Here is a 27,869-nt window from a genome sequence, read left to right on the forward strand (position 1 = left end):
GGTGAGGCATCTGTAGTACTTGGATTTTAACCCACTAAATGCAGTCATTTCTGAAAATGTAAAGTCCATTTTCTTATCATAAGAATTTCCTTTGATAGAAAGCAAAAACATGCAGCCTGTTTTCCAGCAAGTGCTCATCCATAAGGCTATTCTCATCCATAACACTGAGCTTATAATAGGACCCCCAAGAAGCTGAAAATTAAGCAAGTACATGCAGGCTTGAAGCTATGAAGGACCTGCAGGTTGAAGGGGTTGTAGGAGAAGTGCTTTCTCTTAATTTAACTGAATGAAGCAAACAAACCTTTGCAAAATGAAAATGGGAAATCAGATAACGAATAACTATAAAGGCTCATTAGAACTTAGGCGTGCTCCCCTCAAATATAATTACAGCTAATATGATTTCATCAAATGTCACTGAAGAGCTGGAAACTCATAATGATGAAACAGTTTTCGCTCCTTCTGTCCTTCAGTGAGAACATCCCTTCAGGCTTTATAAATATTGACAATGACTGACTCTTCCTGTAGGGAAAATGTGACTGGCAGATGTGGATTCCCAGTCTAATGTCTACATTGGCTTGCTACACATGGCCATGGGATCCTGGGGCCAAATAGGGGCCGTATGGCTCCACCTCCAGTGGGTACATCAATGGACAGGACCTTCTGTGATGTCACTGACATATCCATGACAAAGCAGTCGTGAAATGGAACACATCTTGTGCATCAGGATGCTAAACATTCGTCAAATCGGAGTAACTGCCTAAATTCCCTCCCCAAATAAGCTTAAGGTTTTCAGCCATTAACTAATCTGTGGCATATCCAAGCTACAGTTGCTGTGAGCTGGTGTAGAATGCAGAGGAATTGTGGTGATTTATGTCCACCGAAGAGCTGGCATATAAGAAAGCACACGAGCAAGCATAACCTGATGCCCTTTCCCCTCCTCTGGATTACAGAGCAGAGAACATTGAAAGTTTTCCTCACACCAACTTCTCCAGGGAGGTGATGGTCTATAGGATGGCCATGGAGATCCTCTGGTCCTTGTTCATATCTGTTAGGACTCCCGTGGCCCTGAGAATCACAGAAACGTAGAATTATTTGTATTATTTGTATTTCACATTTGCAGGATGTGAAATGTTTCTGTATCGGTCTCCCTGCAAGTAGTAAGGATATCATGGAGCTGAGCTCTCTTCTGAATCTCTGAACTGCTCCCCAGGATTACTCCAGCTACCTCTGCTCAAACCAGCCACTGCTAGATTATTTCTAAGCATTAAAAAGATCTTCTTCAAACAAACACATTTAGGATTTTCTAATAGCAATTTAAACCTAATCTGAGAATGTCTGGAAGTGGAAAATGACTTCTACATGCTGAGGGTAGTGTTCCATTACCAGTAATTTATTGTCTTTAAGAGCATCCCTGGAACATTTATTGACACAACAAAACACAGACATTTCTGGCTTATTGTAAAATCTCATTGCACTCGGCCATTTGTGACTAAGCACGGCAGTGCAGTTTATACTCCTAGGCAGGGCTTCCTATTTTTCCAAGTGTGCTTAGACTCATATGCAGATTTTATATTTCAAGAGTGGGGAAAAAAAAAGTAATCTCTTGTTGAAAACAAAGATAAAATTGTAGGCACTATTGGGGGAGCAAAATGGAGTGAGATTTTTAAGAAGGAAAGAATTTGACTAAAGAAATTTACTGCAGCATTTCCATTAGTATATGCAGGTATTTAAGAAATAACCATGTGTTGATTAAGTAAAGTATGTCAGTTATTATACATCCCAAGTCATTTAAGAGCTATTAAGAATTATAATTCAACAGGCTCATCTAAGACATAAGTTTAGTGTATTTACTTGACTCCAAAACAGAAATCCTGGAAAAAAAAAAGTTAAAACACTTCATTACTTGTTATAATTGATAGCATGTTTTAGGATCCAGTCCTGCAAACTCATGTCTGGAAGTCAAAGAGATTATTTGTCTAAGGGCTGTCAAAACACTAGAGGAAATCTTCCCTGAATTTCATCCATTAGCAGCAATGAGAGACTAAGTGCCTGTATGGCTGTAAGCTACTCCAGGTGCCCTACAGCAGCCAGCTTTGTGTTCCAGGCATCTAAGGAGCTCCTGAGCAAGTCACACGTAGCTGGGAGTTACTGCTCATGCACCCTGTGTTTCACTGCTGCAGTCAAAGATGATTAGTGCTGTTTCTTAGATGCCAGGAGCTGCTTTAGCCTGGGGAGTTTGGGTTCTGCTGGGAGAATGGCTTTTCTGCCCAGACATCTGTTCCTGCCCACTGAAAGAAATTGCAGGTTGCTTTTCAGCTGCTGCTCAGCTCTCTGTATCTAGTAATCATGATTTTCTTTGGTCCATGAAGCTAGCAGAAGATTTCACTCTCTTTTAGTATTCTACTTTGTTTTTCATATATTAGCACAGTGCTCTTGGAATCACAGAATCATAGAGCAGCAACAACACATAAGATGTAAAAGAGATTATCAGCTCTTAGCGAGACCTGTAAAATACAGCTCTGAATCCTCACAGTCATGGACCCATAACATGTGGATTTTGCATTACAAATAAAGCCCTAGGTAAGTACTCAGAACAAGCTCAGAACTGATTCTTTTTGCATGAATTCAGATGTCCAATGATAGCTTTTAATTTCTGATATTGGATTCTTCAGAGACAGTTTATTTCTTGGCACCCCTATCTGACCAGTCTCTCCTTCAGTCCTATTGTAGAATCATAGAACCATTTGGGTTGGAAAAAGGCCCTTAAATCAAATCCAGCTATCAAGCTAACGTTACCAAGTCCGCTGCCAGACCATGTTCCCATCAAGAACTGCAGAAAAGTCTTCTGAAAGCTCCTGCTGTCAGAGTTGCAGCTCCTGTTTTTTTCTATTACTCATTAGGAACCTTTCCTTGTATCCGTGGGCAATTAATTTAAACAAAAGACTACAAGCTGGTTCAGTGACATCCTTCATGGATGAATTTCAGTTATGATGTGTCACCTCAAGAGGCTGTGCAAAGCTACCGGGGATTAGGTGTGGAGTGTTACACACCTTATACAGAGTGACAGTCATGCAGTGGTTTGTGGCTTGCCCAAAGTTATATGGGTGAGCACAGGGAGCAGAGGACTGTAGAAAGGACCTTTTCCACATCTCACCTCTCACATACAATCAGGTCATTGAATGTAAGACCTCAGCCTTCAGCAAAGCTACAGTGATTCCCTCCAGACCAGGCAGTTAACATTTCTTACTGACTACATTTATAGGTAATGTATTACATGCAGGTCTGAAGTGATTTTATTTGTGTTGTAATATAAATAAGGGCACACAAAAGCTTTTCACCTCCCAGCTAATCTAGTATCTTTGTTCCTGCATTACAGTTTGTTTTCTTTTGAGCTGAGAATGTTTCTTTGTGCTCTTATCTCATAAATATTTCATTAGGAACCATGAGGTTGTTGCATCAGCACAGTGCATTCAGCCCAGGTGTTGGTAGAATTATAATCTGTGGGAAGCAATCACAGTATTTGCCATCTTGCAGATCATGTCTGCTCTGGGCAGTTTGTTTTTCATTAAGAATTTTCCACAGGGTTTTATCCAAGGTAATATATTTAGATGTAGGCCTGGCAGTTAGTTCAGTGCCACCAGCATCCACTCACTGCACTGGAACAGGGAAGCGAGGACAACCAGGTAGATGGATGTTTTTCTAAGCCAGGACCCATGGTACAGAAATGATGTCCGACAACTGGACTGAAATATCACCAAGAGACACTTGTTGTCCTTCACAGGTTTCATGAATTTTTATCTCTTTCCATATATTTGCATGTATTCGCTTGTGCCAAATGGAGATTTTTCACGTCAGTGCAAAGTCTGGAGCCATTTCCTCACTCAGTTTTAAAATGTGTGCAGAGTGAGAAGAGCCTTCTCCATCCATCAGGTACTTCCTCTTAATGTAAGCAAACATTTAATGTAACTCCCATCTGTAATTCCCGAGTTGCATCTTGAACATATGAGGATACCTGGGCTTAGTTCAAGCACTCAGGGCTATTCTCTATGTCTGCACTTAAGCAAAATGAAACAGTATTAGCAGAAGCAGTATGATACATATCAGCAGAACGAAGAAAGTAGAATCCACTTCTTGATGCAGAGCTCAGTTACGCAGTTGGAGAGACCTTAAGAAGCACATGAAAGCTGGCTAATCTTCTAACCACTAGATAAATGTTAAAGGTGAACAGTTATTTAGATCAAATTGACCTTAAAGCTTCCTGCACACTCAAGCCATGGCACAAGCTAAATGTGCAGGCAGGTGTTTGCTCTGAAACCAAGCTACCAAGGAAAGAGCTATTGCTTCCTTCACCCACAACTCTTCTTTGGCCTTGTACGTCCTGATGCACACCCGTGGTGCGCAGTTATCTAAGTAGCTGATGTTTAAACATGCACATACACACAGGCAAGTGAATGCACACTAGCACACGCTGATGCATACACACACACACAATATTGCTAACCAGATCTCTTAATACATGGCATTCACAACCTGTGCTGGAGGGACTATTTCTTGCAAAGCTACCTAGCAAGCACCGGTTTCAAGAGATGTGCAAATGTTAGTAATAAACACAAATTACATGAAATAACTGAATTCCTATAAGCTCCAGGGATGGGAAAGATTTTTTGTCAGATGCCTTTTAGTTTCAGACAGATTTCAGAAGAAAATAATTAGGTTTGTAAAGCCGAGGCCAGCATGCCTTCCATTGATCAGGGAGCTGGCAGGGGGTTGCCCTGGGGGCTGTGCAGACACAACATCAGCTTGGAAGGAACAGGGAAAACAAGGTGCTAGTTAGCATCATTATTTTCCAGCTTTTATTGAACTTGTCAGATGCTCTTTTCTTGTCAGAGCAATGAGACATGTCAGAGTGAGACGCTACCGTCACCAACCTGTGGCCAGCAATGTCAGCGTGATCAGACACAGCTAAAACACTAAAAATAGTTTCCATTGCAGCCTTGCAGCATGACGGCTCTCCTGGAAAGGATCACATTAAGCCCTCAGTGTAACACAGCCCTTGCTAGTGCTTCTCTAAGGCCAGATTTTCCAGGAACTCTGCTAGCAGACCTGGTGCACGCCAGGACATGGCACCAGAGGCTGCTCATGCAGGGCTGTGGCCATGGGGACAGCAGTAGTTGTCACAGCGCAGGCTGCAGTGAGGCCTAGAGAAGCCAAGCACTGCTGGCCTTTGTTCCGCCATTACTTGGCTTGCTGCTCCCATGCGGAGCCAAATACTCTGGTTCAAAACACTACTTTGGAAAGAGTGATGTTGTGCCATAGAACACATTCTCCTAATTCTGAAACTCACTAAAAATCTCTACAAACTGACTGCACCTCTTGCCACCATTCCCAGGTGCATGGCGAGGTGGCAGCCCCACTTTCATGTCATGCAATTAAGTCATTGCTTCTGCATGAAGGGAAGCAAGTGATGTGTTGCTTCTCTGTGGACGAGGCACCCAAACTACACAATATTTCTTCTTCCCCTGCATCTCATCTATCTACCCTGAGCCATTCTGGCTTTTGGGGTGAGCCCATTACAGTGTTAAACCTGGATACCATATACACAGTTGTTCAGATAAACCAAGGCAGGCTGTAGCTCAGTATTACGAATTAGTAAATGTGACCCTTCTAAAAGCAACATTTCTACTTCCTTTTTCTCCCTCCTCCAAACACTCCACTCCACAATGAGTATTAATGTTTCTTGACAGACACTGGCACATTCACACATGCACTCACTGTAGGCTATATGGAAGCAGATTAAAATACAATGTATATCCCCAACGCCTGGAGAAAATGAGATGCATTATTCAGTGGATCTAACTACCACACAGCCTTACTACATAGCAATTAGTAGCACGACTTGGGCACAAAGAAAGAAAAATCTTATAAGAGTTATAAAGGTTAAAAAAGCTGAAAAACTGAGTATATTACTTGTTATTAGTAAAACATAAGCTGCCAGGTATCTCTTCCAACTTAAATAGTAAGAATTATTTATAGCTGGAATTTCCCCACTAGCAATAACTGCAAATGATTAATTCACACGGAAAACTGAGATAATTATGAATTACTGCAAATTAAGCTGCAAATTGTAGAAATGAATGTAAATCTTAAAGAGACAGATTTAAAAGGGATTTTTTTTTCCCAAAGGAGCCAGTAAGGCAGTGCATTTCTCAGCCTGGCTGGTGAGTGCATCAAGGTATATTTTTGGTCACCAACTTTGTGTTACTTGGTGCCTTCAGCCTATTCCCTAACAGGTTTGGGGCACCTCACTCATAAGGGAAGCATTGCTATGAGCTAATGCTGACCACTGACCTGTTCAGAAAGATCTCAGAAGGAACCTTTCCATTCATGGCTGAGGGAATTGCAGGAGCACAACCCACATGGGGCTGTGATTTGGGGCCATGGTTTTGGAACTCCCTGCTGGAACCAATGCTTGTGGCAAGCAGGTCCCTTGTGACAAGGCATATCTTCATATGGATAAAGGAGACAGTGGCAAAATAATGTGAGCCATTTTGGAATTGAAGTCCCTTTAAGTAGTGGTGAAAATCACGTCTTTTAAAAGTTGTGATTCCCATGAACATAAATGAAATTTGGGCTGCAAAGTTTACAAAATTTGGATTCCTAAATATCTATATATGATTTTGGAAGTTATTTCTGAGCTTCATAAGCACATGTACACTTCCAAGAATAGGTAAGGCAAAGAAAAGGCAGATACTCTACAGAGAAAAAGGACTTGAATGGCCATTTTCAACGCTCGAAATTTTGCTTGGCTGTTCCATTGAAACCTCAATTAACAGCTGATAAAAATAAAGTGGCTTTCTTTCATGCTTTTTGATAAATCTCGTTTAACAATTACATGACAGACAAAAGATCCACAGGGAAACCTAGTAAAAAACGGGTTCCCAGATGTAATGGCCAGTTTGGCTGTGCTCCTGCTCCTTTCCTGCTTGTTCTTTGGTAGATACAAAGATCCCTGGCTAAAGCTGAATTAACAGTGGTGAAGAAATGTTTATTGACAGAATACTCTTCGTACCTGCACAGCAGCAAACCTTGGATCTTCCTGACCTGCTCATTTTCTAGAAGTAATCAGGATTTAATTGGCTAGATTGATAAAGCAATAATGTCTGTGCACCAACGGGCATCTTCACATGCAAACAGATGTACTCATATGCTCTCTGCTTCTCCACACTAATACTGCAGGCGTGCTTCTGCACACACATTTTGGAATTAGCTGTCTAGAAATCAATTGGCTGAGGGTAAGAGCAACTAGGATAAGAGGAGAGAGGAGAGGTCTGGAGTGGAGCAAAGCAGAGTGGCCAGATGCTGCCAGCTGAATATCAGCATGATGGAGACACAGAAGAGAGAACTATCATTATATAGGCAACGTTGCTCAGTATAAATGTATGTCATTAATTAACAAATTAATTCAAAAGCTGTGTGTTTACTGTGTGAAACGAGCGCTGCTATAGAAGCATCAGCATACATCTAAGCATCACTTCACAGGATATCTGTTACTAATGAAGACTCAGCACACTGCAAAGGCACAACAATTCTTAACTTATACAAGAATGTATATATATATATATCTACATATATATATGCAGGCAGCATAAACATCAGCTTAGTGCTGATGGTTGACTCTGGGGCTGCATTAAGAAACTTCTCTCAGTTTCAATGGTTTTACCAAAAGTGAAGCATGGGGAAGATAGGGTAAAGAGCAGCTCATACAAGCATGGGTTGGCTAAAAGAAAACAATATGTTGTGTGGCATGAATGACAACCTGAAATAAAGTTGTGAATCTATGTCCAAACAGATCTCTTCATAGAATGGTCTGGGCTGGAGAGGGACCTTTAAGAACATCTAATTCCAATCCCACGCTGTAGGCAGGGACACCTCCCTCTAGACCAGGTTGCTCACAGCCCCACCCAGCCTGGCCTTGAATGCTTCCAAGGAGGGCAAACCTCACTAGGTAAACTGTTCCAGTATCTCACCACACTCACAGTAAAGAACTTTTTCCTAGTATCTAGTCTAAATCTACCCTTTCCCAGTTTAAAGTCATTTCCCCTCATCCTGTTGCTACCTGCCCTTCTCAAAAGTCCCTCCCCAGCTTTCCTGCAGGCTCCTTCAGGTACTGGATGGACACTATAAGGTCCCCCTGGAGCCTCCTCTTCCCCAGGTGAAGAACCCCAAATCTCACAGCCTGTCCTCGCATGGGAGGTGCTTCTTCATCAGTTCTACTGCTGATCTGTTGTATAGTCAGTTTGTTTTCTAAAAGCGATTATAAAGAAATGAGTAATGACTACAAATAGTAGTTCAGGTTAGGCATGAAACCCATGCACTCCAGCTGGGAGAAAGGAAATGATTGAAGCACCAAATGCTGCAAATCCCCTGTGTGGATGCCAGCAGCATCATCCCAACCTGACCACCCTTTTGGGTTCAGCCTGGAGCGCAGCCTTTGCTCCCTATGTACCTGTTGGGGCTCACTCACCTTTCAGGGCACTCGGAGCTTGCGCTGGGGCCGGGGAGGGGCCGGCAGTTCGTTTCATCCTCCTCCTCCTCCTTCCCCCTCCTCCTCTGCCCCGACAGCATCCTCCTGCTCCTCCTCCTCCTCCTGCTGCTCTCAGCTCCGGGCAGCGTGCGGGACGTCTCGGGGGCCGCAGCCCCCCGCACCCGCCGTGCCCCGCAGCATGGCGTGGGGCGAGTTCAGCCTGCGCTGGCTGCGGGAGGGCCGACAGTCCAGAAAGCTCATCCTGCTCATCGTCTTCATCGCCCTGCTGCTGGACAACATGCTGCTCACCGTGGTCGGTAGGTGGATGGTGGTGGTGCGGGGTTTGTTTGTTTGTTTTTTTATCTCCTCTCTCGTTTGATGCCAGAAATAATCTCCGGTGACAGATGTGCTCCCCGAGTGAACGATTTAACGCCCTCGATCGAAACAGTGATTTTTTAAATACACGTCTGGTGTTCCAGGCGCTGCAAACACTGCCATGCACTTTAATTCTCTGTTAGTTGCGGGGTAAGGAGTTGCATACAAAGATCTTCATATATACACATATTCTTTTTTCTTAGCAAAAGCCATTACTACTTTATAGAATGACAGCCGTATTTTTAGCTCAGCATCTTTTATTTTTCCTCCTGTGGTCATGCAACTGAAACAACAGGCGTGATAACACTGGGCTGCCTGCTTCCTTCTGATAGCTCTCCTCTCCCCAGCGCTGCTCATGAAACGATAGGTCAACACAAAAGCTATCAGAGTGGGTTTTAAGAAAAGCACTTCTAGGAGATGGCTGGATGAAACAATCTGAGTTCTGATCAAAGCTGAAGATGCAATTTTTACTGGCTTCGGAGTAACACAGCACCCAGATTCAGGAACATACTCCGATGAAGTGCTTGAACACTTTTCATTGGTAGTTGTATAAGCTCTCATATTCAAAGCTCTGTATTTAGACTTTCCAAAGGGTTGTGCAGCTCCCTGGGCTGCAGGCAGTGCCCAGCCCACCCCCAGCTGCAGTGCCACTCCTGCACCTCATAAGGCTGATGCAGCCACGCAGACCTTAACAAAAACTTCATATCTGTTTTCAGTAAGTCCATTCTGGATGTTCTTTCAGCATGAATATTCTTTCTTATGAAGTTATTAGGCATTTCATTATGCATTCATTAACATACTTGCAAGAAGCCCCTACAGTTATTTCAATGAATGCAATTAGAACACAGCTATGATCCTAAAGAACATCAGGCAAGTCCCTTCTGGGTGATCATTTCAACACATAAGCATCAATGCATTAGTACTGACTACTTAACATAGAAGCGTTATGGTGATGGTTTCCCTTCTTATGACTGTTGCTTACCATTTTTGAGGCTTGTTTAATGACGTATCTAGTTATTCTTTAATGTTTTGATTTAAAAGTAGTTTCAATGCTTTTCTCATCTGTTGTGCTCCCACAGTCTAATAAGGGGGTTTAAACACTCACGTGAAACAAGGAGCATGTTCGGATATGGGTTTTGATACTTGTCATATATTTCTTTCTGAATGATGTCTGTACAGAGCATTTAATAAATACAAAACCTGGCAAAAAATAAACACTAATGTGAAAGAACTTTATGCTTTAAATTGCAGTTAAGAGTGTAATTTCTACCACAAGCAATCCTCTGTTTTAGTTCAGTTTCACACCCATGTGAAATCCTTACTGCTGTTCCCTATAGGAAAGCTTTGTATTTCCTAATCAAGAAGAAAATGTGGTGATTCCATTTACCTGATAGTAAGATGCCAATATATTCTATTTGTTTTTCCAGTGCCAATAATTCCCAGTTACCTTTACAGCATCAAACATGAGAAAAATGCAACAGAAGTCCAGACTGCTAAGCCTAACGTCGTTTCAATGACAAAGGACAATTTTCAGAGCATCTTCTCTTACTATGACAACTCGATAATATTTACTGGAAATGAGTCTGATAAGGCAGCACCCGGAGAGCTGCAGCACACTCAGACAGCACCAATGATAGTAAATGTGACTGCTGCACCACCGGACTGCCCGAAGGAAGATAAGGACCTGCTGAATGAAAATGTTCAAGTTGGGTTATTGTTTGCTTCCAAAGCCACAGTGCAGCTGATCACCAACCCCTTCATAGGGCCGCTGACAAACAGGTGAGGTACACAGTGCTCACATGCTGTTCAGCTGGGGTTTGTCCATCGCTGTTTAAATCTGGGTGAGGATTTTGAAGTAGTTTTAAGTCGGTTGTGGCCCTGACTCATTACCCTTCTCACCTAATATAGAGGAATATTTAATGAAATACATCTGATAATTGCATCCTTTCAAAAATCAATTGGGAAACACATTAACCCTTCAACAGTGTTAAATGCTTTCCTTTTTTTTTTTCCAGCTTCTGAGTCCTCAGGTTTTTATATAAACTTTTGCCAAAGAGGTGTTGAAATTTCTTCAGTGCAGTTACACAGGGTCACAAAATACTACAGCTCCTAGTTAGAAGGATTCCACCCTACATACGCTCCTATTACCCCTACAAATGGCAGTCATGATACTGGAACCACAGGCAGGGTTCAGGTCCATCCCTGCCTCCCACAGACCCACAGCTGTGGGTGCACAGTGGTTCCAAATCACCTGAGCTAAGAGCCAAGTGGGAAGCAGTGGAGCCACCATCCCTGCAGGTTTCCAAGAACAGGGTAGATGTGGCTCTGAGGGACGTGGTTAGCGGGCATAGAGGTGACAGGTTGGTGGTTGAATTAGATGATCTCAATGGTCATCTCCAACATTAGTGATTCTGTGAAGTTCTCATTGACTTCCATGTCTACTAAACCCCACTGAGGTCATGCTCCTCTTCAAGTTCAGTGGACCAGGGTGACACCAGTATAGGATCCAGTCCAACATTCAGGATATCATCTCAATTCTTGCATATAGGTCATAGCTTAAACAAAATGTATCTGGATGGTACGTTACAGAATCTCTATCTGAGCAGGATCAGCATTGTAAGCACCAATGTCAGTGACTTTAAAATAACCCACAACAAAAACAAATAATCCAAGCAATGAATATGTTTACATCGAGATTAAGAAGTATTTGTAATATCATTTAAATATTTTGTGTTAATAATTAATTTGATTTTATTGTTAGCAGTCTGTGTAATTGATCCCCATGAAGAAGCAGCAGTTCTGCTAGACAGATGTTAATCTCTGTAGGGAATAAGCTCCAAATTATATTTAATTGGGTCACTCATTTTCTTGTTTCTCAAGCTTGTTTAAGCTATTTTCATAATTAAGATTATTATTATATATTTTTTAATCACAAAATAATATACAGGAGAAATTTGTCCATTTCCTCAATTGAAAACACTTTTAAAGTCATCGTAGGTTTAAACTTATTATTGGTGGCCATAACCAGACAAACATTCTTAAAGGTGAAACATTTTCAGGTGCTCAGTAAACAGGAAAAGGAGAAATAAGGAGAGCACTCAGCCACGCTGTTTTCTCATCCAGGCAGTGTCCTCAAGGGAAAGTGCCCCTAAATTAGATTTAAGGATTACTGGTTTTCTTTTGTGTGCAGTTTGGGTCTTGGTAGCAGTGTCTGCCTTTATTCTGAGAAATGTTTAGTGAGAAACATCAGTTCATGTATTTATCAATTAAACGTTGGAGCCAATGGCAAAAAAAGAAAACCAACAGAACTGCTCTAACACAGATGTTTCCTAAGAACAGTGTTCTCTTGAAAGGAAGCGTGAGAACTATTATAAGTGAAACAGAAGATATCCGAGTTATCTTTATATAGACTCTACCGCTGATAAGCTGTTAAATGTTCATCGTTAAGGCAAAATTCAAGCAAAGTAGAACAGCTTAAGGAGGATGGGTTTCTTTCTTAAAAACTACTGTGCTCACCCTGTTTCTTAAGGTGTAAGTTTACTTTTAATTGAGTACTATGCCATATTCATAGCTTCTATTTTTCATTTAAATATAATTTTTCAGGAGTGGTTGAGAGTTTTAAGCAAGCGTGGAGTTATTGGCTTTAAATACACACTGGCTTTGAGTGCTTGAGTTTGTATAGGGTGCAACAGGGTCTTTCATTCCATCCTTTTCTAAAAGGATTACAACTAAAGATGTTTAGCAGTGACTTTTGAAATTATTTTTAGCTTGCTTCTAGAATTTGTTTCTTGTTTAACGCCAATCTCTTTTGAATGAACACAAGACACATCACACACCTGCCTTCACGAACTGGTTTGCAACTCAAGATACACCACCAGCTTCCCATTGCTCACAGCCCTCAAGATATTTATGATGTATAAAAAGAGCATGGCAGGGAAACAAAAAACCAGAACATTTACAATACCTTATTTACAACCCAGTTCCTATGTAAGCTTTCTTTTGGGTTTTCAGTAGGTGATTGAAATGCCTGAGCACCCATCCCAGATGGTCAGAGCCCCTCTGCCTGCCCAGCATAGAGCACTGGGATGGAGATCTTAAGGAAAATATTCCTCCCCAGTCTGCACACTAAGCAGTCACAATATTAAAGTCAGTAGATTTGCAGTCCTTAATGGATAGGCAATTAGGCTCTAATGTTCCACAGCTGCTAACCTGGTCAGTGTAACTTTTATTTGCCTGCTGTACAAAAACTGTCAAGTGGTTTTCTCATTGTGGGGTAACCTTGTTAATGAACATAATCCACTTCCAAACAATTCTGCTATCTGGGGCCAAGGTGGCACCAAGGCAAGTAATTTAGGCATTCTTTGTTACCAGCAGACTTTCCTCTCCCTGCTGTAACTGTTGGCTCTTTTTTTTTCTCCCCACACCTGTGGGGAGAGCTAAATGCAGGTGGCCTGAAATGTGTTCAGCCTGTGGCTAATGCAGATTCTCATGCAGTGTTTTGTTAGGAACACCTATGAAAATAACTTATTAAGGCATGACAGCAAGGAAAAAGGAGACAAGACAGAACTTACTGCATTGGAGCATGCCATGTTGTGTCAAGAGCAGAATGGGCCAAGGGACAAAATCCCTAAACACCTGGCTGATGGGGTAGTGCCACTCTGTTCTCTCTGGCACTGGTCTGTTGGACCAGGGACTGCAGCTGCAGAATTGTGGTCACACAACTGCCAACTAATTAACATTGCTATGTTAGGAGGAGGCAGGACTTCCCAAGCCTGTGCAGGAAAGGCAATCTGCATATATCTGTCAGCTGTGGGTGGGTAAGAATATCACTTGAGCAAGAAAAAACATGAGTTTTGGGGGCTCAGGAACCTTAAGCAGGGCAGCACATCACCTCCAAATTGGAGGAAAGGTTCTAGACAATTTTGACCTTTTTAGAGGATTATGATGTGCTTGATTCAGCACAAACGCAGCATGCTGACATTTATACCTTTACATCTTGTATGGTGGACCACATCTACTATAGATTTTGGCTGAAAGAACTAACTATGCCCATACAGTCTTGTTCTGAGATGGTTCTCTGTACAAAGGGAAATGTATGCATTAGACCACAGCACATGCAATAAAGCATCACAGTCTGCTGGGTAGCAAGAGCAAGTTCTGTTTTCACGGTCCTCTGCTGTGCATTGCTTCACACCTACTGACTACATCCAAGAGAATGAGGAATAATAGCCATAGCTGCAAAAACTAAGACCAAAGTTCCAACAGGCTTTCACTAAGAGCTCAAAGTGACATCCAAAATAATTGTCTCACAGAATGGCCCAGGTTGGAAGGGACCTCAAGGATCATGAATCTCCAACCCCCCTGCCAGGCAGGGCCACCAACCTCCCCATTTACTAGACCAGGTTGCTCATGGCCCCATCCAGCCTGGATCTGAACCCCTCCAGAGACAGGGCATCCACAAGCTTTCTGGGCAGGCTGTTCCAACATTTCATGTGGGAAAAAATCTGACTCCATTCATTAGTGATAGAATCCCAAAGGTGTGAACAATTTTTTTAATATATGCTTTTCCCCCCCAGAATAGGCTACCAGATTCCCTTGTTTGCTGGCTTCTGCATCATGTTTGTGTCAACAATTAGTAAGTATCCACTTCTTATTTGGTGTGGTTCATGTGTAACTTTTAAACAAGTGGTCTACAATAGTTATCACTAGGAATTCTTGTTGATGTAGAGGAACTAACTGTAAGAGGTTTGACAACCATGTTCTTATGGACCTCTTGAAGGAATTCACTGCCTTCCATCCTTTTTGGGCTGATCCCTTTCTTAGCCCAATCTTCCTCTCAGCTTCCTATGATCTGAGCAGTACTCACACACACTTAAACCAACAGAGTTTTCAGTTCATGAGGGCTATTTTTCAGGATCCCTACAACTAGGAATCATGGGGCCTTATCACAAAGAGAATGTGAGGCCCAAGAATAGAATATAAAAGTCAACAGTATCATAGCATTGCTTGACATCACCATAGGATGTGCAAACAGGAGCATAGCCTACAAGTCAACTGAGATAACGTGTCCATTCCAGATGGCACTGATAAGGCCTCAGCTGCTGGTTTATATTCACGTTTGGTGTGGTGTTTCAAGATGTGACTCAGAGGGAAAGAGTACAAAGGATCATTAGAAGCTTGTGAGGAATTATTACAAATTTAGGTTGCTTTAGAAGACAGATTAAGGATGTATTATAGTGTATCACAAAAAGAAAAGGAAGGGAATTAACAGTTTCCTACATCTACTACATGTAGGAAAACAAAACAGTATCAAGGAAACAATTCATTAAATGTTAGGACAGTATTTCTGACAGCAAGGAGAGAGAAGCAATGGAAGAAGATTACCTGATAGTAGATGCTGACAGCTCTGGGATTTTGGATCATCAGACAGATTCTGGTTGGAGGTAAGAGTAGTAACTCCAATTTATGGCCAGATGGGTTGCACAGCACCAAGTGTGAAACACCACTGTAACAACATCACAATTCATCTGCTCATTGGAAGAGCCACTGCTTTGAGCCCAGGGGCTTATCTTAGCTCCTGCTTTCCCCAAGTGCCCAGAGGTTTAGGCTGGGCAGCCTTAAATAAAGGCTGGAAAGAAAGGCCTCATTACCTCCATGTGCTGCTGAATCAGAGCAGGGTGCAATCAGATCCTGAGTAATTAGTTCAAAGGACTTGGGTGCTTATATGCTGCATTACCAGAAGGCTCAGACACCTGAGAACAATTCAACACTGACACCTCTAAATGCAATAAGAGATAATAATGCAGTTAGCATTGAAATTGATACAAGACACAGTAAACACCTGACTAAAAGGCATAGAGTTTTCTATTACAGCTTAAAGAAATCTAACTTTTTAAACCTAGTTAAGAGTTAACCTGATTTTCAAAACTTGCCTCTGTCTTTTCTGTAGTGTTTGCCTTCTCAGGAAGCTACGCGTTGCTGTTTGTTGCAAGGTCCCTGCAAGGGGTGGGTTCCTCTTGTTCTTCAGTGGCAGGTAAGAGGGCATAGGGGAGAATAAAATCCAGCTCACTTATCCTGTTTCAAACTCCCCTTGAAAGCTTGTTTAACTTTCAGGACGACTCCACATTGTGAGTTGGTTTCTCCTCTCTGGTTTTAAATCCAAAGGGTCACAAAGGTTCCTCAGTGATGGTTTTCCTAAGCCTTTGCTCATCCCCTGTGCTAGTCTCCAGACTGCAGCACTGGGTGCAATACCTGCCCTGTATCTGTGCAGATTTATTCCTATCAAAGCGTAAACCTTAGTCAGCTTTGTATTGCATCCTACTCTTTTCCAGAATCATTTCCAAATCTGCACAGATCCGCTGTGAATTCTGATAGCACTCTCTAACTTGCTCCCCAGCTTCTCATGTGAGCAATCTGAAGTCAGCCTCAGCTCGCAGTAAGCACATTCATTCAGGACCTCTGCTCTTGGTGCACATGATGGCCAGTATTTACTCAGTGATCACTCATGCAATGCTGCATTTCCTCTTTCTGGCTCACTGTGTAGCTGTGGACCTTATTTACTGAGCCCTGTTAGAACCTTGATCTGAAAACAGAAATAATTTCTATAAGAACCCTCCTGGTAGCATTCACCTCTGAGTGCCTCACACAAACGAATTATTCTTCACATTTCCTTCTCTGAAATGAAGGCTCATCATCAGATGGGCAGAAGTGAAGATAAAGGTCAAAAGCACGCTTTAGTTTTGGATGCTGATCCTCAAATACTCATTTTGAAAGTAATCAACTGTGTGTGATTCCTTATGCTGAGAGCACAGCTTGCAGTGACCTGGGTACGGCTGTCAGTGGGCACCAGACCTCATGCCAGGTATATTTATACATAGAGATACCTAATGTCTCCATTGTCTGCTGTTCAGTAGGGCTGGAAAATGATGACAATACTGTTGGACACAGCTGCCTAATTTACACTTTGTTTTGTTTGTGGTTTAGGGATGGGTATGCTTGCCAGTGTATACACAGATGATGAAGAGAGAGGCAACGCGATGGGGATTGCACTGGGAGGCCTCGCTATGGGAGTATTAGGTCAGTGTCAGGCTCTGCCACTGAGGGAAGCCATTAAGATCCCACCCGTGGTCTGTGGAAACATGGGAGGGTCTCACCAAGTGCCATGTTATCATGCTATCTCCAGATTAGATTCACAGTTCATACTAAGAATTGTTTCTTACCCAGAAGCATATCCTAATCAGATAAAAGCCAGACAGTAATCTCTGTGATGCTGGGGTTTTGTTTGGGAGATTATTTTGGGGTGTGAAGAATACGGTTTCCACAATCACATAATCAATGAGATTTGGGCTTTTTTTCACATGGAGCCCTTTGGCCCCAGTGTGCCAGCAGCCCAAATACTTGCAGAGGACACTTGTTGAGGATCAGAAATGTGGCCTCACCCCAGGCTCCTTACTTTCCCCCCACAGTGGGCCCACCCTTTGGGAGCATCATGTATGAGTTTGTGGGGAAGAGCTCTCCGTTCCTCGTGCTGGCAGCTCTGGCTCTGTTTGATGGAGGTCAGTACCGTGGAGTCCATACGGCCCTGTATGTATGTAACACGCTGCATTAGCTGCTAACCCTCCTCTTGAAGCAGTGTTACAGTATTGATTTCTTTCCACAGCTGTTCAATTATTTGTTCTGCAGCCATCCAGAGCACAGGCAGAAGTAAGTATTGCAGTAAAACACTGTAAGCCACAGCTGACATTTTGCCTTCCCTAATGCCAAGTTTTCATTTGTTTCATAGAGTCAGAAGGGGACACCATTGCTGACACTTATGAAGGACCCATACATCATTATTGCAGCAGGTATCATGTCTCTTTTGTTTATACATACATAGTTTTTTCACGCTCTCAATTCAGGTACACTAATTTTGTGGTATAAATTCAGATTGAATCTCCTTTGCTTTGCATTTCTGAAGCATGAGCACTTCTTGACTGATTCATGTATCTGAAACACTGCATCCACTTTAGCTGAGCCACACTGAGCTCAAGCTTCAGTCAGAGTGCATGGTCTCTATTGGATTTACCCTGAGTTTGCAGAATGCTGGCTCAGGCTCCCACCTTTCCCTTGCATAACTACACATAACTACCTTGACGAGCTCTGGTGATGTTTCCTGTCCTAATAAGAAATAACTGTAATACGTGCACAAGTATTTCTAATTACTTTGTAAAGTTCGCTGAGAGTGGGATAGGATCTTTCCTATTTATCAGCCTCTGTCATAATGGCATAGATTGCTCTGGATGCAACTTGTTTGGCTTGAAATATTTTCCAGCACTGAGCTTGAGCTTGGCTGGGTTTGGCTGGGACAGGGCAGCCCCTGGGTGCTGGGCTGGGGTTTTCTGCCGACATGAAGCCTTGCAGCAGAGTGAAAATGTTCCCATTGGATGCAACCCTTTGTCTGCAGGGTAAAGGTGAGCCAAGCAGCTACTGCCTGCCCCAGGAAGGGAGTGAGCAGCAGGCCTGCAAGTTCACTGCAGCAATCACAGATTCGCAGCCTAATGTGGTCTGACAGGTTCGAGCAGAGAATGACATCCGTGCTCATTTCGTTTTCAACTGTGCAATGAGGAGCCTGTTCCAAGAGGAATAGAACTTCTCTGACCTCGAGACAGCTTAAACTATTTGGGTTTTTTCAAAAAGCAAAATTTGTAGGAGTCTTTGGGATTATAAGTATTAGAAAGAAAAGTGGGAACACGCATCTGAGGCTGTCAGTTCTAGCAGTGACTTCCAAACTCCTCTGAAAGTCATTTTGTGAAGGATGAGCAGTGGGGACATGTCCCATGAACACGAGTTAGGTTCTTTTGGGGAAGAGGGAAAGGAAAGCCAAAGCATTATTGAGGGGTTTGGCACCATGCACTACAACTGCAGTGCTCTCCTGAGGGCAGCAGGACTTGTGCTGGAGCAGGAAGAAAATGCTACTTGGGCAGATGAGCCGCAGGCTGGATTGAGTCAGCACTTCTGCCCTTTGCACCTGAATGACCAAATGTCCTGAGATTCAGAAAGATCTGGAAGCACATGAAATTCACATGGCTGGGCAAGCTGAGCCAAGCCGTGCCCAGGCTTTGTGGCTGCTGGCAGTGGGGTCTGTACACAAACAACCCTTTGTAGGGGACAGGCATCCCTCTGGCTGCTCAGTGGTATTTTTAGGACCCATACCTCCACATCTCCCCTTCTTCATTCCGGAGTGATGGAGGTACAGGTCACAGACCGTGTCTTACACAACGGCCTTCCAATTCTGCCTCAGGAGACTGTAGACGAAGACCAGAAGATGGGAATTTTAGTTCATCATTTGCAGAACATTCAGACCTCATGAACTTTCTAAATGTCACCAGGCTCGCTGCAGAATTTGCTGCCCTCCCTTCACAGTATGAATATAGCTTAACCTTTATTGTAGAATTTCTGGGAGAACTGAAATATATACTAAGTTAGCGTGCAGTGATTTTACGTTCTGTTCTTTTAAACATTAGTCAACGTTCAGTGCATGACAAGCAGGACAGCAAAAAGCACAATGTTTGTGTGCTTTTCTTTTGGTAAAAGCACTCATTCTCTGCACAGCTTTTTATTCAGGATCAAAACAACTAATTTTTTCTCCTCTCCTTTTCCTAAGGATCGATCTGCTTTGCAAACATGGCCATTGCAATGCTTGAACCAGCACTGCCCATCTGGATGATGGAGACCATGTGTTCGAAAAAATGGCAACTCGGTAAAGTACAGCATGTCATTATTTATCTGATGGAAGTCTCTGTTCTGATTCAGTCATGATGCTGCCCTTATATGCAGCAGTGCTGCTGCAAAACACACCATAAGAAGCAGAACAGCCCCACAGGGCCAAGCTGGAGATTTATTGCTGAAGTTCAGTGTTATTGCTGCAACAGGAGTGAGATGCACAAATGTCTTGTTTGAATTGAGATTCCTAGAGGGAAAATATCCAGTTTAAGAATAATTTTAACCCCTTAGGGGATATAAGTAACTGAGTCCCTTGTGCTTTGTCTCATTTGTCAGCATTAAAGTTTTTAAGCCTCTTAAACTGTATCTCAAACTACAAGGGTTTAAGCAAGTGATGATCTTAGGCAGTTCTGAGACCCAGTAAGCACTGGATCATGAAGCATGATTTCAAAAAGGTGCAAGGGGTCCTGATTTCAATCAATTAATGTTACTGTGCATAAAGCTAATGCAGAAAATCGTAGCTGTGCTTTGTTGTACCACAGCTTACCACTGCATGTACACATCCCAACCTGCAGGTCTCAGTGAGCAAACCATGGCAGGATTTTTCCCAGCTTTCAAGTTCTGTTCTTATATGTCCATTTGGTACAAAAGGCTGCACCAGGCCACAGCAAAGCAGATGCAGTTGCACAGGTGAAAATGTTTCCCTGGCGTCATCATTGTAACCCACAAGGATTTCAATCACAGGATATTGCTGTGCTAAAAATTACCTCCTGATTTTTCTTATGAATATCAGAGAGGTAGATAGGAAGGAAGATGGATAGGCAGGAAATGAGAAAGGCCGTGTTGCCTTGGTGAGGGACAAGGAGTGCACACACTCAGAAGAAATTGTTTGATTGTGTACCATAACGTCATGGCGGCTTTGTAAATCAGAACTATCTTCCCTCCCCCATTGCTGCTTGCTGGGCTCTGCCCACAGCCTCATGGAAGGTGAGGAAGAGAAGGAAGCCTTGAGCACTGGAACCAGCCTTTAAACCAATGGTGTTTCCCTGGTGCTGGGTGGAGACTAGCTGTCACCTCAGGCTGGAAGGGCTTTCCTTAGACCCCCCAGCTCTAAGCATTACACAAAGCCAGTTAGTTATTTGTATTAAAGGCCTATTAAATCTTAAAAAAAACCAAAAAACTATCTTATTCTTAAGTCATCTTCATCTTTAGGTGCTCAGTTTGAGCTGCTGCCTGACCAGGGCCCCAGTGGCGGCCTGTACCACAGGACACTGAGGTGCTTGCAGGGAGCAAGGCCTGACCTCCATCCTTACACCCGCTGTGCAACCCAGAAATATCCATCAGGGGACAATGAGCTTCCCTGAACTATCTACAGTTAGAAACACTTTTTTTTTGCAGGTGCATTTCATAGATGATGTCCTGAGATTGCTGCAGCAAACCGGATATTTGATTCTCTGTGCTGCACACAAAGGCTCTGTCAGATGTGTTTGCTTCGGAACTGCACCGTCTGGCATTTATTAGTTTCTCTTAACACCTCGCTGGAATCATTGCTGATAAAATGTCTCCATTCATATTTTTCAGGCGTTGCGTTTCTTCCAGCCAGTATCTCTTATCTTATCGGGACTAATCTTTTTGGGATACTTGCACACAAAATGGGAAGGTATGCTTAATATAAAAAATACTAATAATCTCCCACTGTGTTCGTGCTGTTTCCAGTGTTTCCAGGGCAATTTGTTGATGTTAGGAGTTATTAGAAGTTGTTCTACAGTAGCAAAATCATTTTTGGAACACGTTCTACCTTTAGTTGTGTAGGTTTGCATGTCAGATGTGGCTCTCAACCAGCCCAAATCATCCTGAGTGCCTCATAACCACCGATCTCTGAGTGATGTCTCTTCCTTTGCAGGTGGCTCTGTGCTTTACTAGGAATGCTCATTGTGGGAATAAGCATCTTATGTGTAAGTAAATCATTCCTCTTTCAAACAATCCTAATCTCCCCGTGTTCATCTTTGAAATCATGCTTTACTGTGAGGTTTCTGCCTTCCAGATACTTCACTGAGCAACATGCAGCTAACAGGTTCCAGATCTGAGTGCTTTCAAATCTCAGTGTTTCAATTACTTGGAGGGATGGCTTTTAAAGGAGGAGGATCACTTTTTCTTTTGAGCTGTCCCTCAGCATTCTAACTTCATTAGCACATGCATCATGACCTAATCAACTGTCTGAAATGTAACTTACAGGTCCCATTTGCTAAGAACATCTATGGGCTCATAGCACCCAATTTTGGAGTTGGATTTGCCATTGGTGAGAAAAAAATTACACTGTCTTGTTCAGTCTGTTGTTTATGTGAGAATCAGGATAGTTTTCCTGATATCTGCTCCTCTCCCTCACAACCAGGAATGGTGGATTCCTCCATGATGCCCATCATGGGCTACCTTGTAGACCTGCGCCATGTGTCAGTCTATGGCAGCGTGTACGCCATAGCTGATGTTGCCTTTTGTATGGGCTTTGCTATAGGTAAGCCTTGCATTTTTCTTGCTTATTACATTCTTGACCACAAAGAGAAACATGCTGTGATGGTGAATGCTCCTTGGAGCATCTCTCATTTCATTGGTACAAGCAAGGAATGCAACTGAACGTGTACACCTTTTCCAATCCCTTTGAAAAGTAGAGAAGTTTTGCATGTAAAATTACTGTTTCAAGTGAGTGCTGCAAGTTTTATGGTATTCAGAAAAAGGGTTTAATTTTAAAAGGTCCCTCTGCTGGCGGTGCCATCGCAAAGGCAATTGGATTTCCGTGGCTCATGACAATTATAGGGATTGTGGATATCCTCTTTGCTCCTCTGTGCTTTTTCCTTCGGAGTCCACCTGCCAAAGAAGAAAAAATGGTAAGCATAACACCTTTTATTAATGTTTGGGTTTTCATTATAACTTATTTCTATATCTTTGCCTGTAACAGGCAGCACACCAGAACCAGCACAGTCCATCTCATCCTCATGCATCATTTCTGAAACAACCCTGCCATGTTGTAGCTCTAAGATGCACAAAGAAAAGCAAGCAGACTTCCAGTGTAACACATATTTACGTTGCAGAACCTCAGAGATTCCAGCTAATCATAATGCATCTGTTACTTGTTATTCCCACCTGATAAAACAGCATTCTTTGTACAAACTGAGATACAAAGTTCACTTCGCAGTTGGTTTGTACCTACAACTCACTTCAGCCCCCACCAAGGCTGAAATCTGTTCTGAAGCATTCATGCTTCATGTCTCTTCTTGAGCTCCATACACCTTGTCCTTTTGTTCCCACCAACTGCAGCTGCTTCTGGGTGAAAAGCAAGCACATGAGCAGGAGGTTCAAGGGAGAAAGGTGGGCTCATTCACCCAGTTTTTAAGCAGTGGTCATCCAATATGAGAGTAATAAGTCACTGCAGTGGGAAAGCAGCAAGATGTATTTAACACAAGAGCTAAAATACTGGCTCCACTAAGCCAGAACTGTGCTGGTGCCATCAAGATCCCACCTCATACATCTAAGGACATATAAACTGAATTTACTGTAATAAAAATCAATTTAGTTTCTGCTGTTGTGGAAGAGAGTGAATCACAGCCACAACTGAGTGCTACGCAGGAATACTAACATTCACCTCTTTTCTTTCAGGCTATACTCATGGATCACAACTGTCCTGTTAAAACAAAAATGTATACTCAGAACAACATCCAGTCCTATCCCATAGGTGAAGAAGAAGAATACGAAAGTGATGAGTAACGTTAAAAGCCATATAATATATTTTGGTGTACAAAAAAGCAGTGTTTCATGTGAAACATCTCATCCAGAAGTATGTTTTAGTTGTACTGTAGAGTTAATAGTGGAATGGTCAAAAACCAAAGGTATATTATTCATCTCCCATGGTTATAAAGTCAACTGCTAACTGCCTTATAAGGAGAGAAAAAAAGCTTTTATAGAGAATTTGTATAGTGTTTACCCCTGTGTATTTAATTTCATTGAATATTACACAGTATATTTTTGATTAAACGTGTAGTATAAATCTGTATAAACATGTGAATTTAAACTGCTTTATAAAGTCAGCTCATCACAATACTTCATGTTCTGTTTAGACTTAATGAGAGTGAACTCAGCTCTTGCCAATAACTCCTCTAACTTACGCAGCAGACTCTGGAACTAAGATTTTAGACGTGGCAAGGAGTTGTGCTTGTTGAAGGCGCAACTTCTTCACTGATTTCCAAAGTGAGCTCAGCCTGACTGCCTGTGGAACACTGGGAAAAAGAACGTATTTCAAACAGAGGAGGGTATCTCTATTTAGTCAGTACAATCTAATGACACTTTAAGCAGCTGTGCACAACGAAGCCCCCAAACACACAGCACCGGGTAAGCAAGTATGGCTGTATGTATGCAGTTCCTTTCCCTTAAAAGGGAATAAGAACTGCATATAGGTCCTGTTTTACATTCCCATCTTTTGGATCTAATTTTTCAAATCTCAACTCTGGTTTAAGCTTTGCTGTAAGTGAGTGGCTAAGGAAAGCTGCAGGATCTCAGTATTCAGTCTCAGCACATACTGGATGTAAGCTGGCAACTCGAGCAGTTCAAACAAAAATATTTTATGTAAATACGTATGCAGACGCATATATTTATCTTTCAAAAAGGAAGCAAAACTACTATGCTGAAGATAATAATGGTTTAGGTACACAGGCTAATAGAGGAACAGAACTGGAATGGATGGCCTCTGTGAAGAGAAAAAAATTCAGCTTTGAAAGAAAGCATTTAACGTAACAGACAACGTCCTTATCAACTGTGGTGTCTTTTTATTTGTATGATTAAAATATGGATGTGCCTTCTTTCCTGTACTTGCAGATGTTTTATGTACTGCAGCATAGATACTATGTTTACATATAGTTTTGTAAAGTGTATATATAAATGGTCAGAAAACATGAAAAAACAGTGGATCAAATTTCAACTATTGCTTTGTCAATAATTATGCAGCCAGACCACATTAAAAATAAAGGTATCTAAAAGAAGTTAACCATCTATTGTAATAAAGGACAGAATTACTCCCCTACCCTTCAGCACCCTCCCCACGCATTGTGATCTTTTGTAAAAGTACAAAAAAAACAACAGCACTGAATTAATTCAAGCCCTGGGAAAGCACTCCTCATTTCTAGCCCATTTATGATTCCAGGTCATAAATACACAGCTTGTTTAAACAACAATGGCTTCCAAAACCAACCACCTCATCACCTGACTGCTGATCTGAGGCTTGACTGCTGTGAAATGGGTAAGGACTAAATGTGCATTGCCAGAATATGCCCTCATACACCATGCCAGAGTGTACTCTGAGAGCAGAGTACACTCTCCTGTACAGCAGGAGAGGCTTGAACAGTGTGAAAGGATAAGAGATAAACGCTGTAGCTGATTTGAAACATCCACTTACCAGTTTTATAGGGGTGCATTTTCTATTGCGTTCTTGAGGATACGTAACAGATGGAGACTCTTCCTTCAAAGCTCACAGGTCCTGGAGACAGACAGCAACAGAGTGTGGTTCTGCAGCACGCTGAGTATTTCACTGCCACCAGGAGACAGTTGTGCGTATCGATGGCTATTTACATTTGTTCACGTTTTTATTTCACAGGGCATTTGGATGATCACAGTTTTGCCCTGGGAATTGCGCTCTGCTCCTGTCACCAAACAGCAGGCAGATCGTGGTCATCCTGCATGTGGGATTTTCTGTGGATTGGAGGAATAAGTGGAGTATAAGGAGTATAAGTAAGGAATAATGACTCTCTTTGTTCAGTCACAGAAACAGGGAGTAGAAAACATTCTGTCCTGCAAACATTTGGCTTTCTCCCATATTTTGTACATTTTTTTTCTCCTCCTGCTCCGTCTTCTACTGAGGTTGTAAACTTCCGTGCATGATTTACTTTAAATATGGGGAATTAGAATGAAAACTACAACAGTTAGACAAAAATGAGTAAGGACTTCTTTGGTTATAGATAACATTTTCTAAAGGACAGGAAAAAACAGAAGAATTTTTCTGAGCCCTTCTCCCCCTCCCAATCCAACTCACCAATAATTGAATAGCAAAAACAAAACCACCACATTCTTTGCATCATACAAAGTTTTGAAGCTACACACAATCAATCAACTGGAATCACCATTTTGAACCTGCCTGTATTTTTACTGCACAGAAGGAAAATAAACGCGTATCCAGATACAAAGAATGCATAAAAGCCCAATTAATTCAGCACTCAGTAATTTAATGCAAAATGTGTTTCTCCCAAAGATGCTTTCCCTTTCAGGTAGTGGCTTTAGAAGATGAACTCCTGCAACTACAACCGTTTAAAGAAATACTAAGACAATGCAAAGCAGGTGATAATTTAGCAAAACTATTTTATTAAAGCTTGTTCTCATGATAAAATAATAGCCAACAAAATCATATCAGGCAGTTTCTGCAAACGTGTGTAGCTGCCACCTACGGGATATCATAAAGTCAAGATATTCTTGTTTTCTGTGGTATTCTTTATTTCCAGCTATTTACAATCAAGCACAAAGCGAGGATTACATCAGGAATGTAGTATTACACTTTTTTCCCCCCTCAAGATTTAGCATTTATTTTAATTAATGCCAGATAGGAATTTATGTTTTCCTCCTTATCACTAAAATACAACTATTTTGCCCTTTACCCATTCAGTATGTTTAAAAATATTGCACTACGTTTAATTCTCTCTTACAATCATCATCAGCGACAATATACAAGGAAAACTATATCCAGCTTATCTCACCCACTGTTATTTCACAGGTAAACGTGAAACCCTGAATGCATTTTTGAAATCAGTATTTGCATTGTTTTCACAGCTCCTTCATGTGTACCAGGGTTTAAGTGAAGTACCTGGATATACTTGAAAACTTCTATAGTAGTCCATAAGAGCAAACACTGATGGAGATTTAACGCAGATCACCGCCAATGGTAAGCCTCTGAGAAAACGGAGTGGGGAAGTCTTAATACGCATCTCAAGCAAGTATAGGTTAAACAACTTTTAGTCAATAAGGGAAGCTAATTTTGTGCGATTATTTGCTGAAGCTTAATTTCTGAAGTGTGACACATGCCTACTGCAGCATGGATAGTGTTTTCCATACGTCAAACTAAATAATTATCAACCGCCCAGAACTCACAAAGAAAGTGCAAGTAGTTGCATGAGTGGAAGTTAATTGTTTTGTTTAGGAGTACAAGTACGTTTTTCCATCTCAAAAAAGAAAAAAATAATAAAAAAATCACTGCTTCTTCATTTTGCCCATCACAAAATCAACTGAGAAGAAAATTCAAGTGGAGAGCTACATTGTACACTGCCTGAAAATTTAAGTTATTTCTTTTACCACCTTAGAATCAACTCCACACCCACAAAGGCATTTTCTACTACGGTGATGATGCCGGTACCTAACGCCGTACCTAAAATAAAGATGATATTTTATATGGCATTTCTATACACAGAAGATGAAGCTTAAGTCATGTTCACAGGAAATAAATAAATAAGAACAATGGCCTCAGCCAGGTGATGCTAAGGTCCACAATTTACACATAGCACAAGACCAGATAGTTCTTTTCAAAAGCTGCTGGCCAAAATTATTCTTCTCTACTGGACTCACTTATTTTGCCTTAACTAAAACATGGTATATACACTATACGACATTATTCTGAAACAGGTGATCCTTCTGCTCAGACTGCCTCTTCTGTTTGAGAAGCTGAATGCAATTTACCACTATATGATTGCTCAAAAGCACTGAAAGACAAGGTTCAGGTATTTTGTCACCATTGCTTATTCTGTACCTTACACTTTCTGAAATGATAAATGCTAAAACAGCAACATATTACAACTTTTGAAATTAAAACTGTCATTTACACTTTAATAGACTGCAATGAAACCTCCAGCTCTTGCAAAACACTATTTTCCTTTATCGGCTTTTCAGATATATATCAACTGTTGGAGATAACTTTGTTCCAGAAGGCAACCAGACTCTTTCATCTCAAGAACACTCCCAGTTCAGTTATTGGGAGATAGTGGTATGTCCTTTAACATTATTAAATCAGGATATAATATCCCAGAGTTGCAGGGAGGAATTTTCTTGCATAGCATTGCTATGAATGATATTAAGAACTATGACAAGTTCTTGTATTTAACAGAAGTATGAAAAATAAGTGACCTGATAATCACTCTGACAAATATTAATAACAGATGCAAAAAAAAAAAAAAAAAGGCCCAAAAAT

At 41.7% G+C, this 27,869-nt stretch overlaps 1 protein-coding gene across 1 annotated transcript; it reads left to right on the forward strand.

Moving 5' to 3' along the window:
* Nucleotides 1-8,723: 8,723 nt before the first annotated feature.
* On the forward strand, nucleotides 8,724-24,632 carry SLC18A2 (solute carrier family 18 member A2). Its single transcript, XM_015867463.2, has 15 exons — nucleotides 8,724-8,841; nucleotides 10,327-10,678; nucleotides 14,476-14,534; nucleotides 15,849-15,932; nucleotides 16,883-16,975; nucleotides 17,365-17,454; nucleotides 17,559-17,602; nucleotides 17,682-17,742; nucleotides 19,542-19,637; nucleotides 21,182-21,260; nucleotides 21,504-21,555; nucleotides 21,836-21,899; nucleotides 21,993-22,112; nucleotides 22,349-22,482; nucleotides 23,252-24,632. The coding sequence occupies exons 1-15, from the start codon at nucleotides 8,724-8,726 to the stop codon at nucleotides 23,357-23,359; spliced, it is 1,554 nt and encodes a 517-aa protein (XP_015722949.1). The 3' UTR covers nucleotides 23,360-24,632.
* Nucleotides 24,633-27,869: the final 3,237 nt, after the last annotated feature.

The sequence above is a fragment of the Coturnix japonica genome, chromosome 6 (assembly GCF_001577835.2).
Source record: "Coturnix japonica isolate 7356 chromosome 6, Coturnix japonica 2.1, whole genome shotgun sequence".
NCBI lineage: Eukaryota > Metazoa > Chordata > Aves > Galliformes > Phasianidae > Coturnix > Coturnix japonica.

Coding starts and splice junctions, on each gene's coding strand:
- SLC18A2 (XM_015867463.2), top strand. CDS start 8,724: ATGGCGTGGGGCGAGTTCAGCCTGCGCTGGCTGCGGGAGGGCCGACAG. Junction 17,455..17,558: donor TCTGGCTCTGTTTGATGGAG/GTCAGTACCGTG, acceptor TTCTTTCCACAG/CTGTTCAATTATTTGTTCTG. Junction 22,113..22,348: donor TTGTATGGGCTTTGCTATAG/GTAAGCCTTGCA, acceptor TAATTTTAAAAG/GTCCCTCTGCTGGCGGTGCC.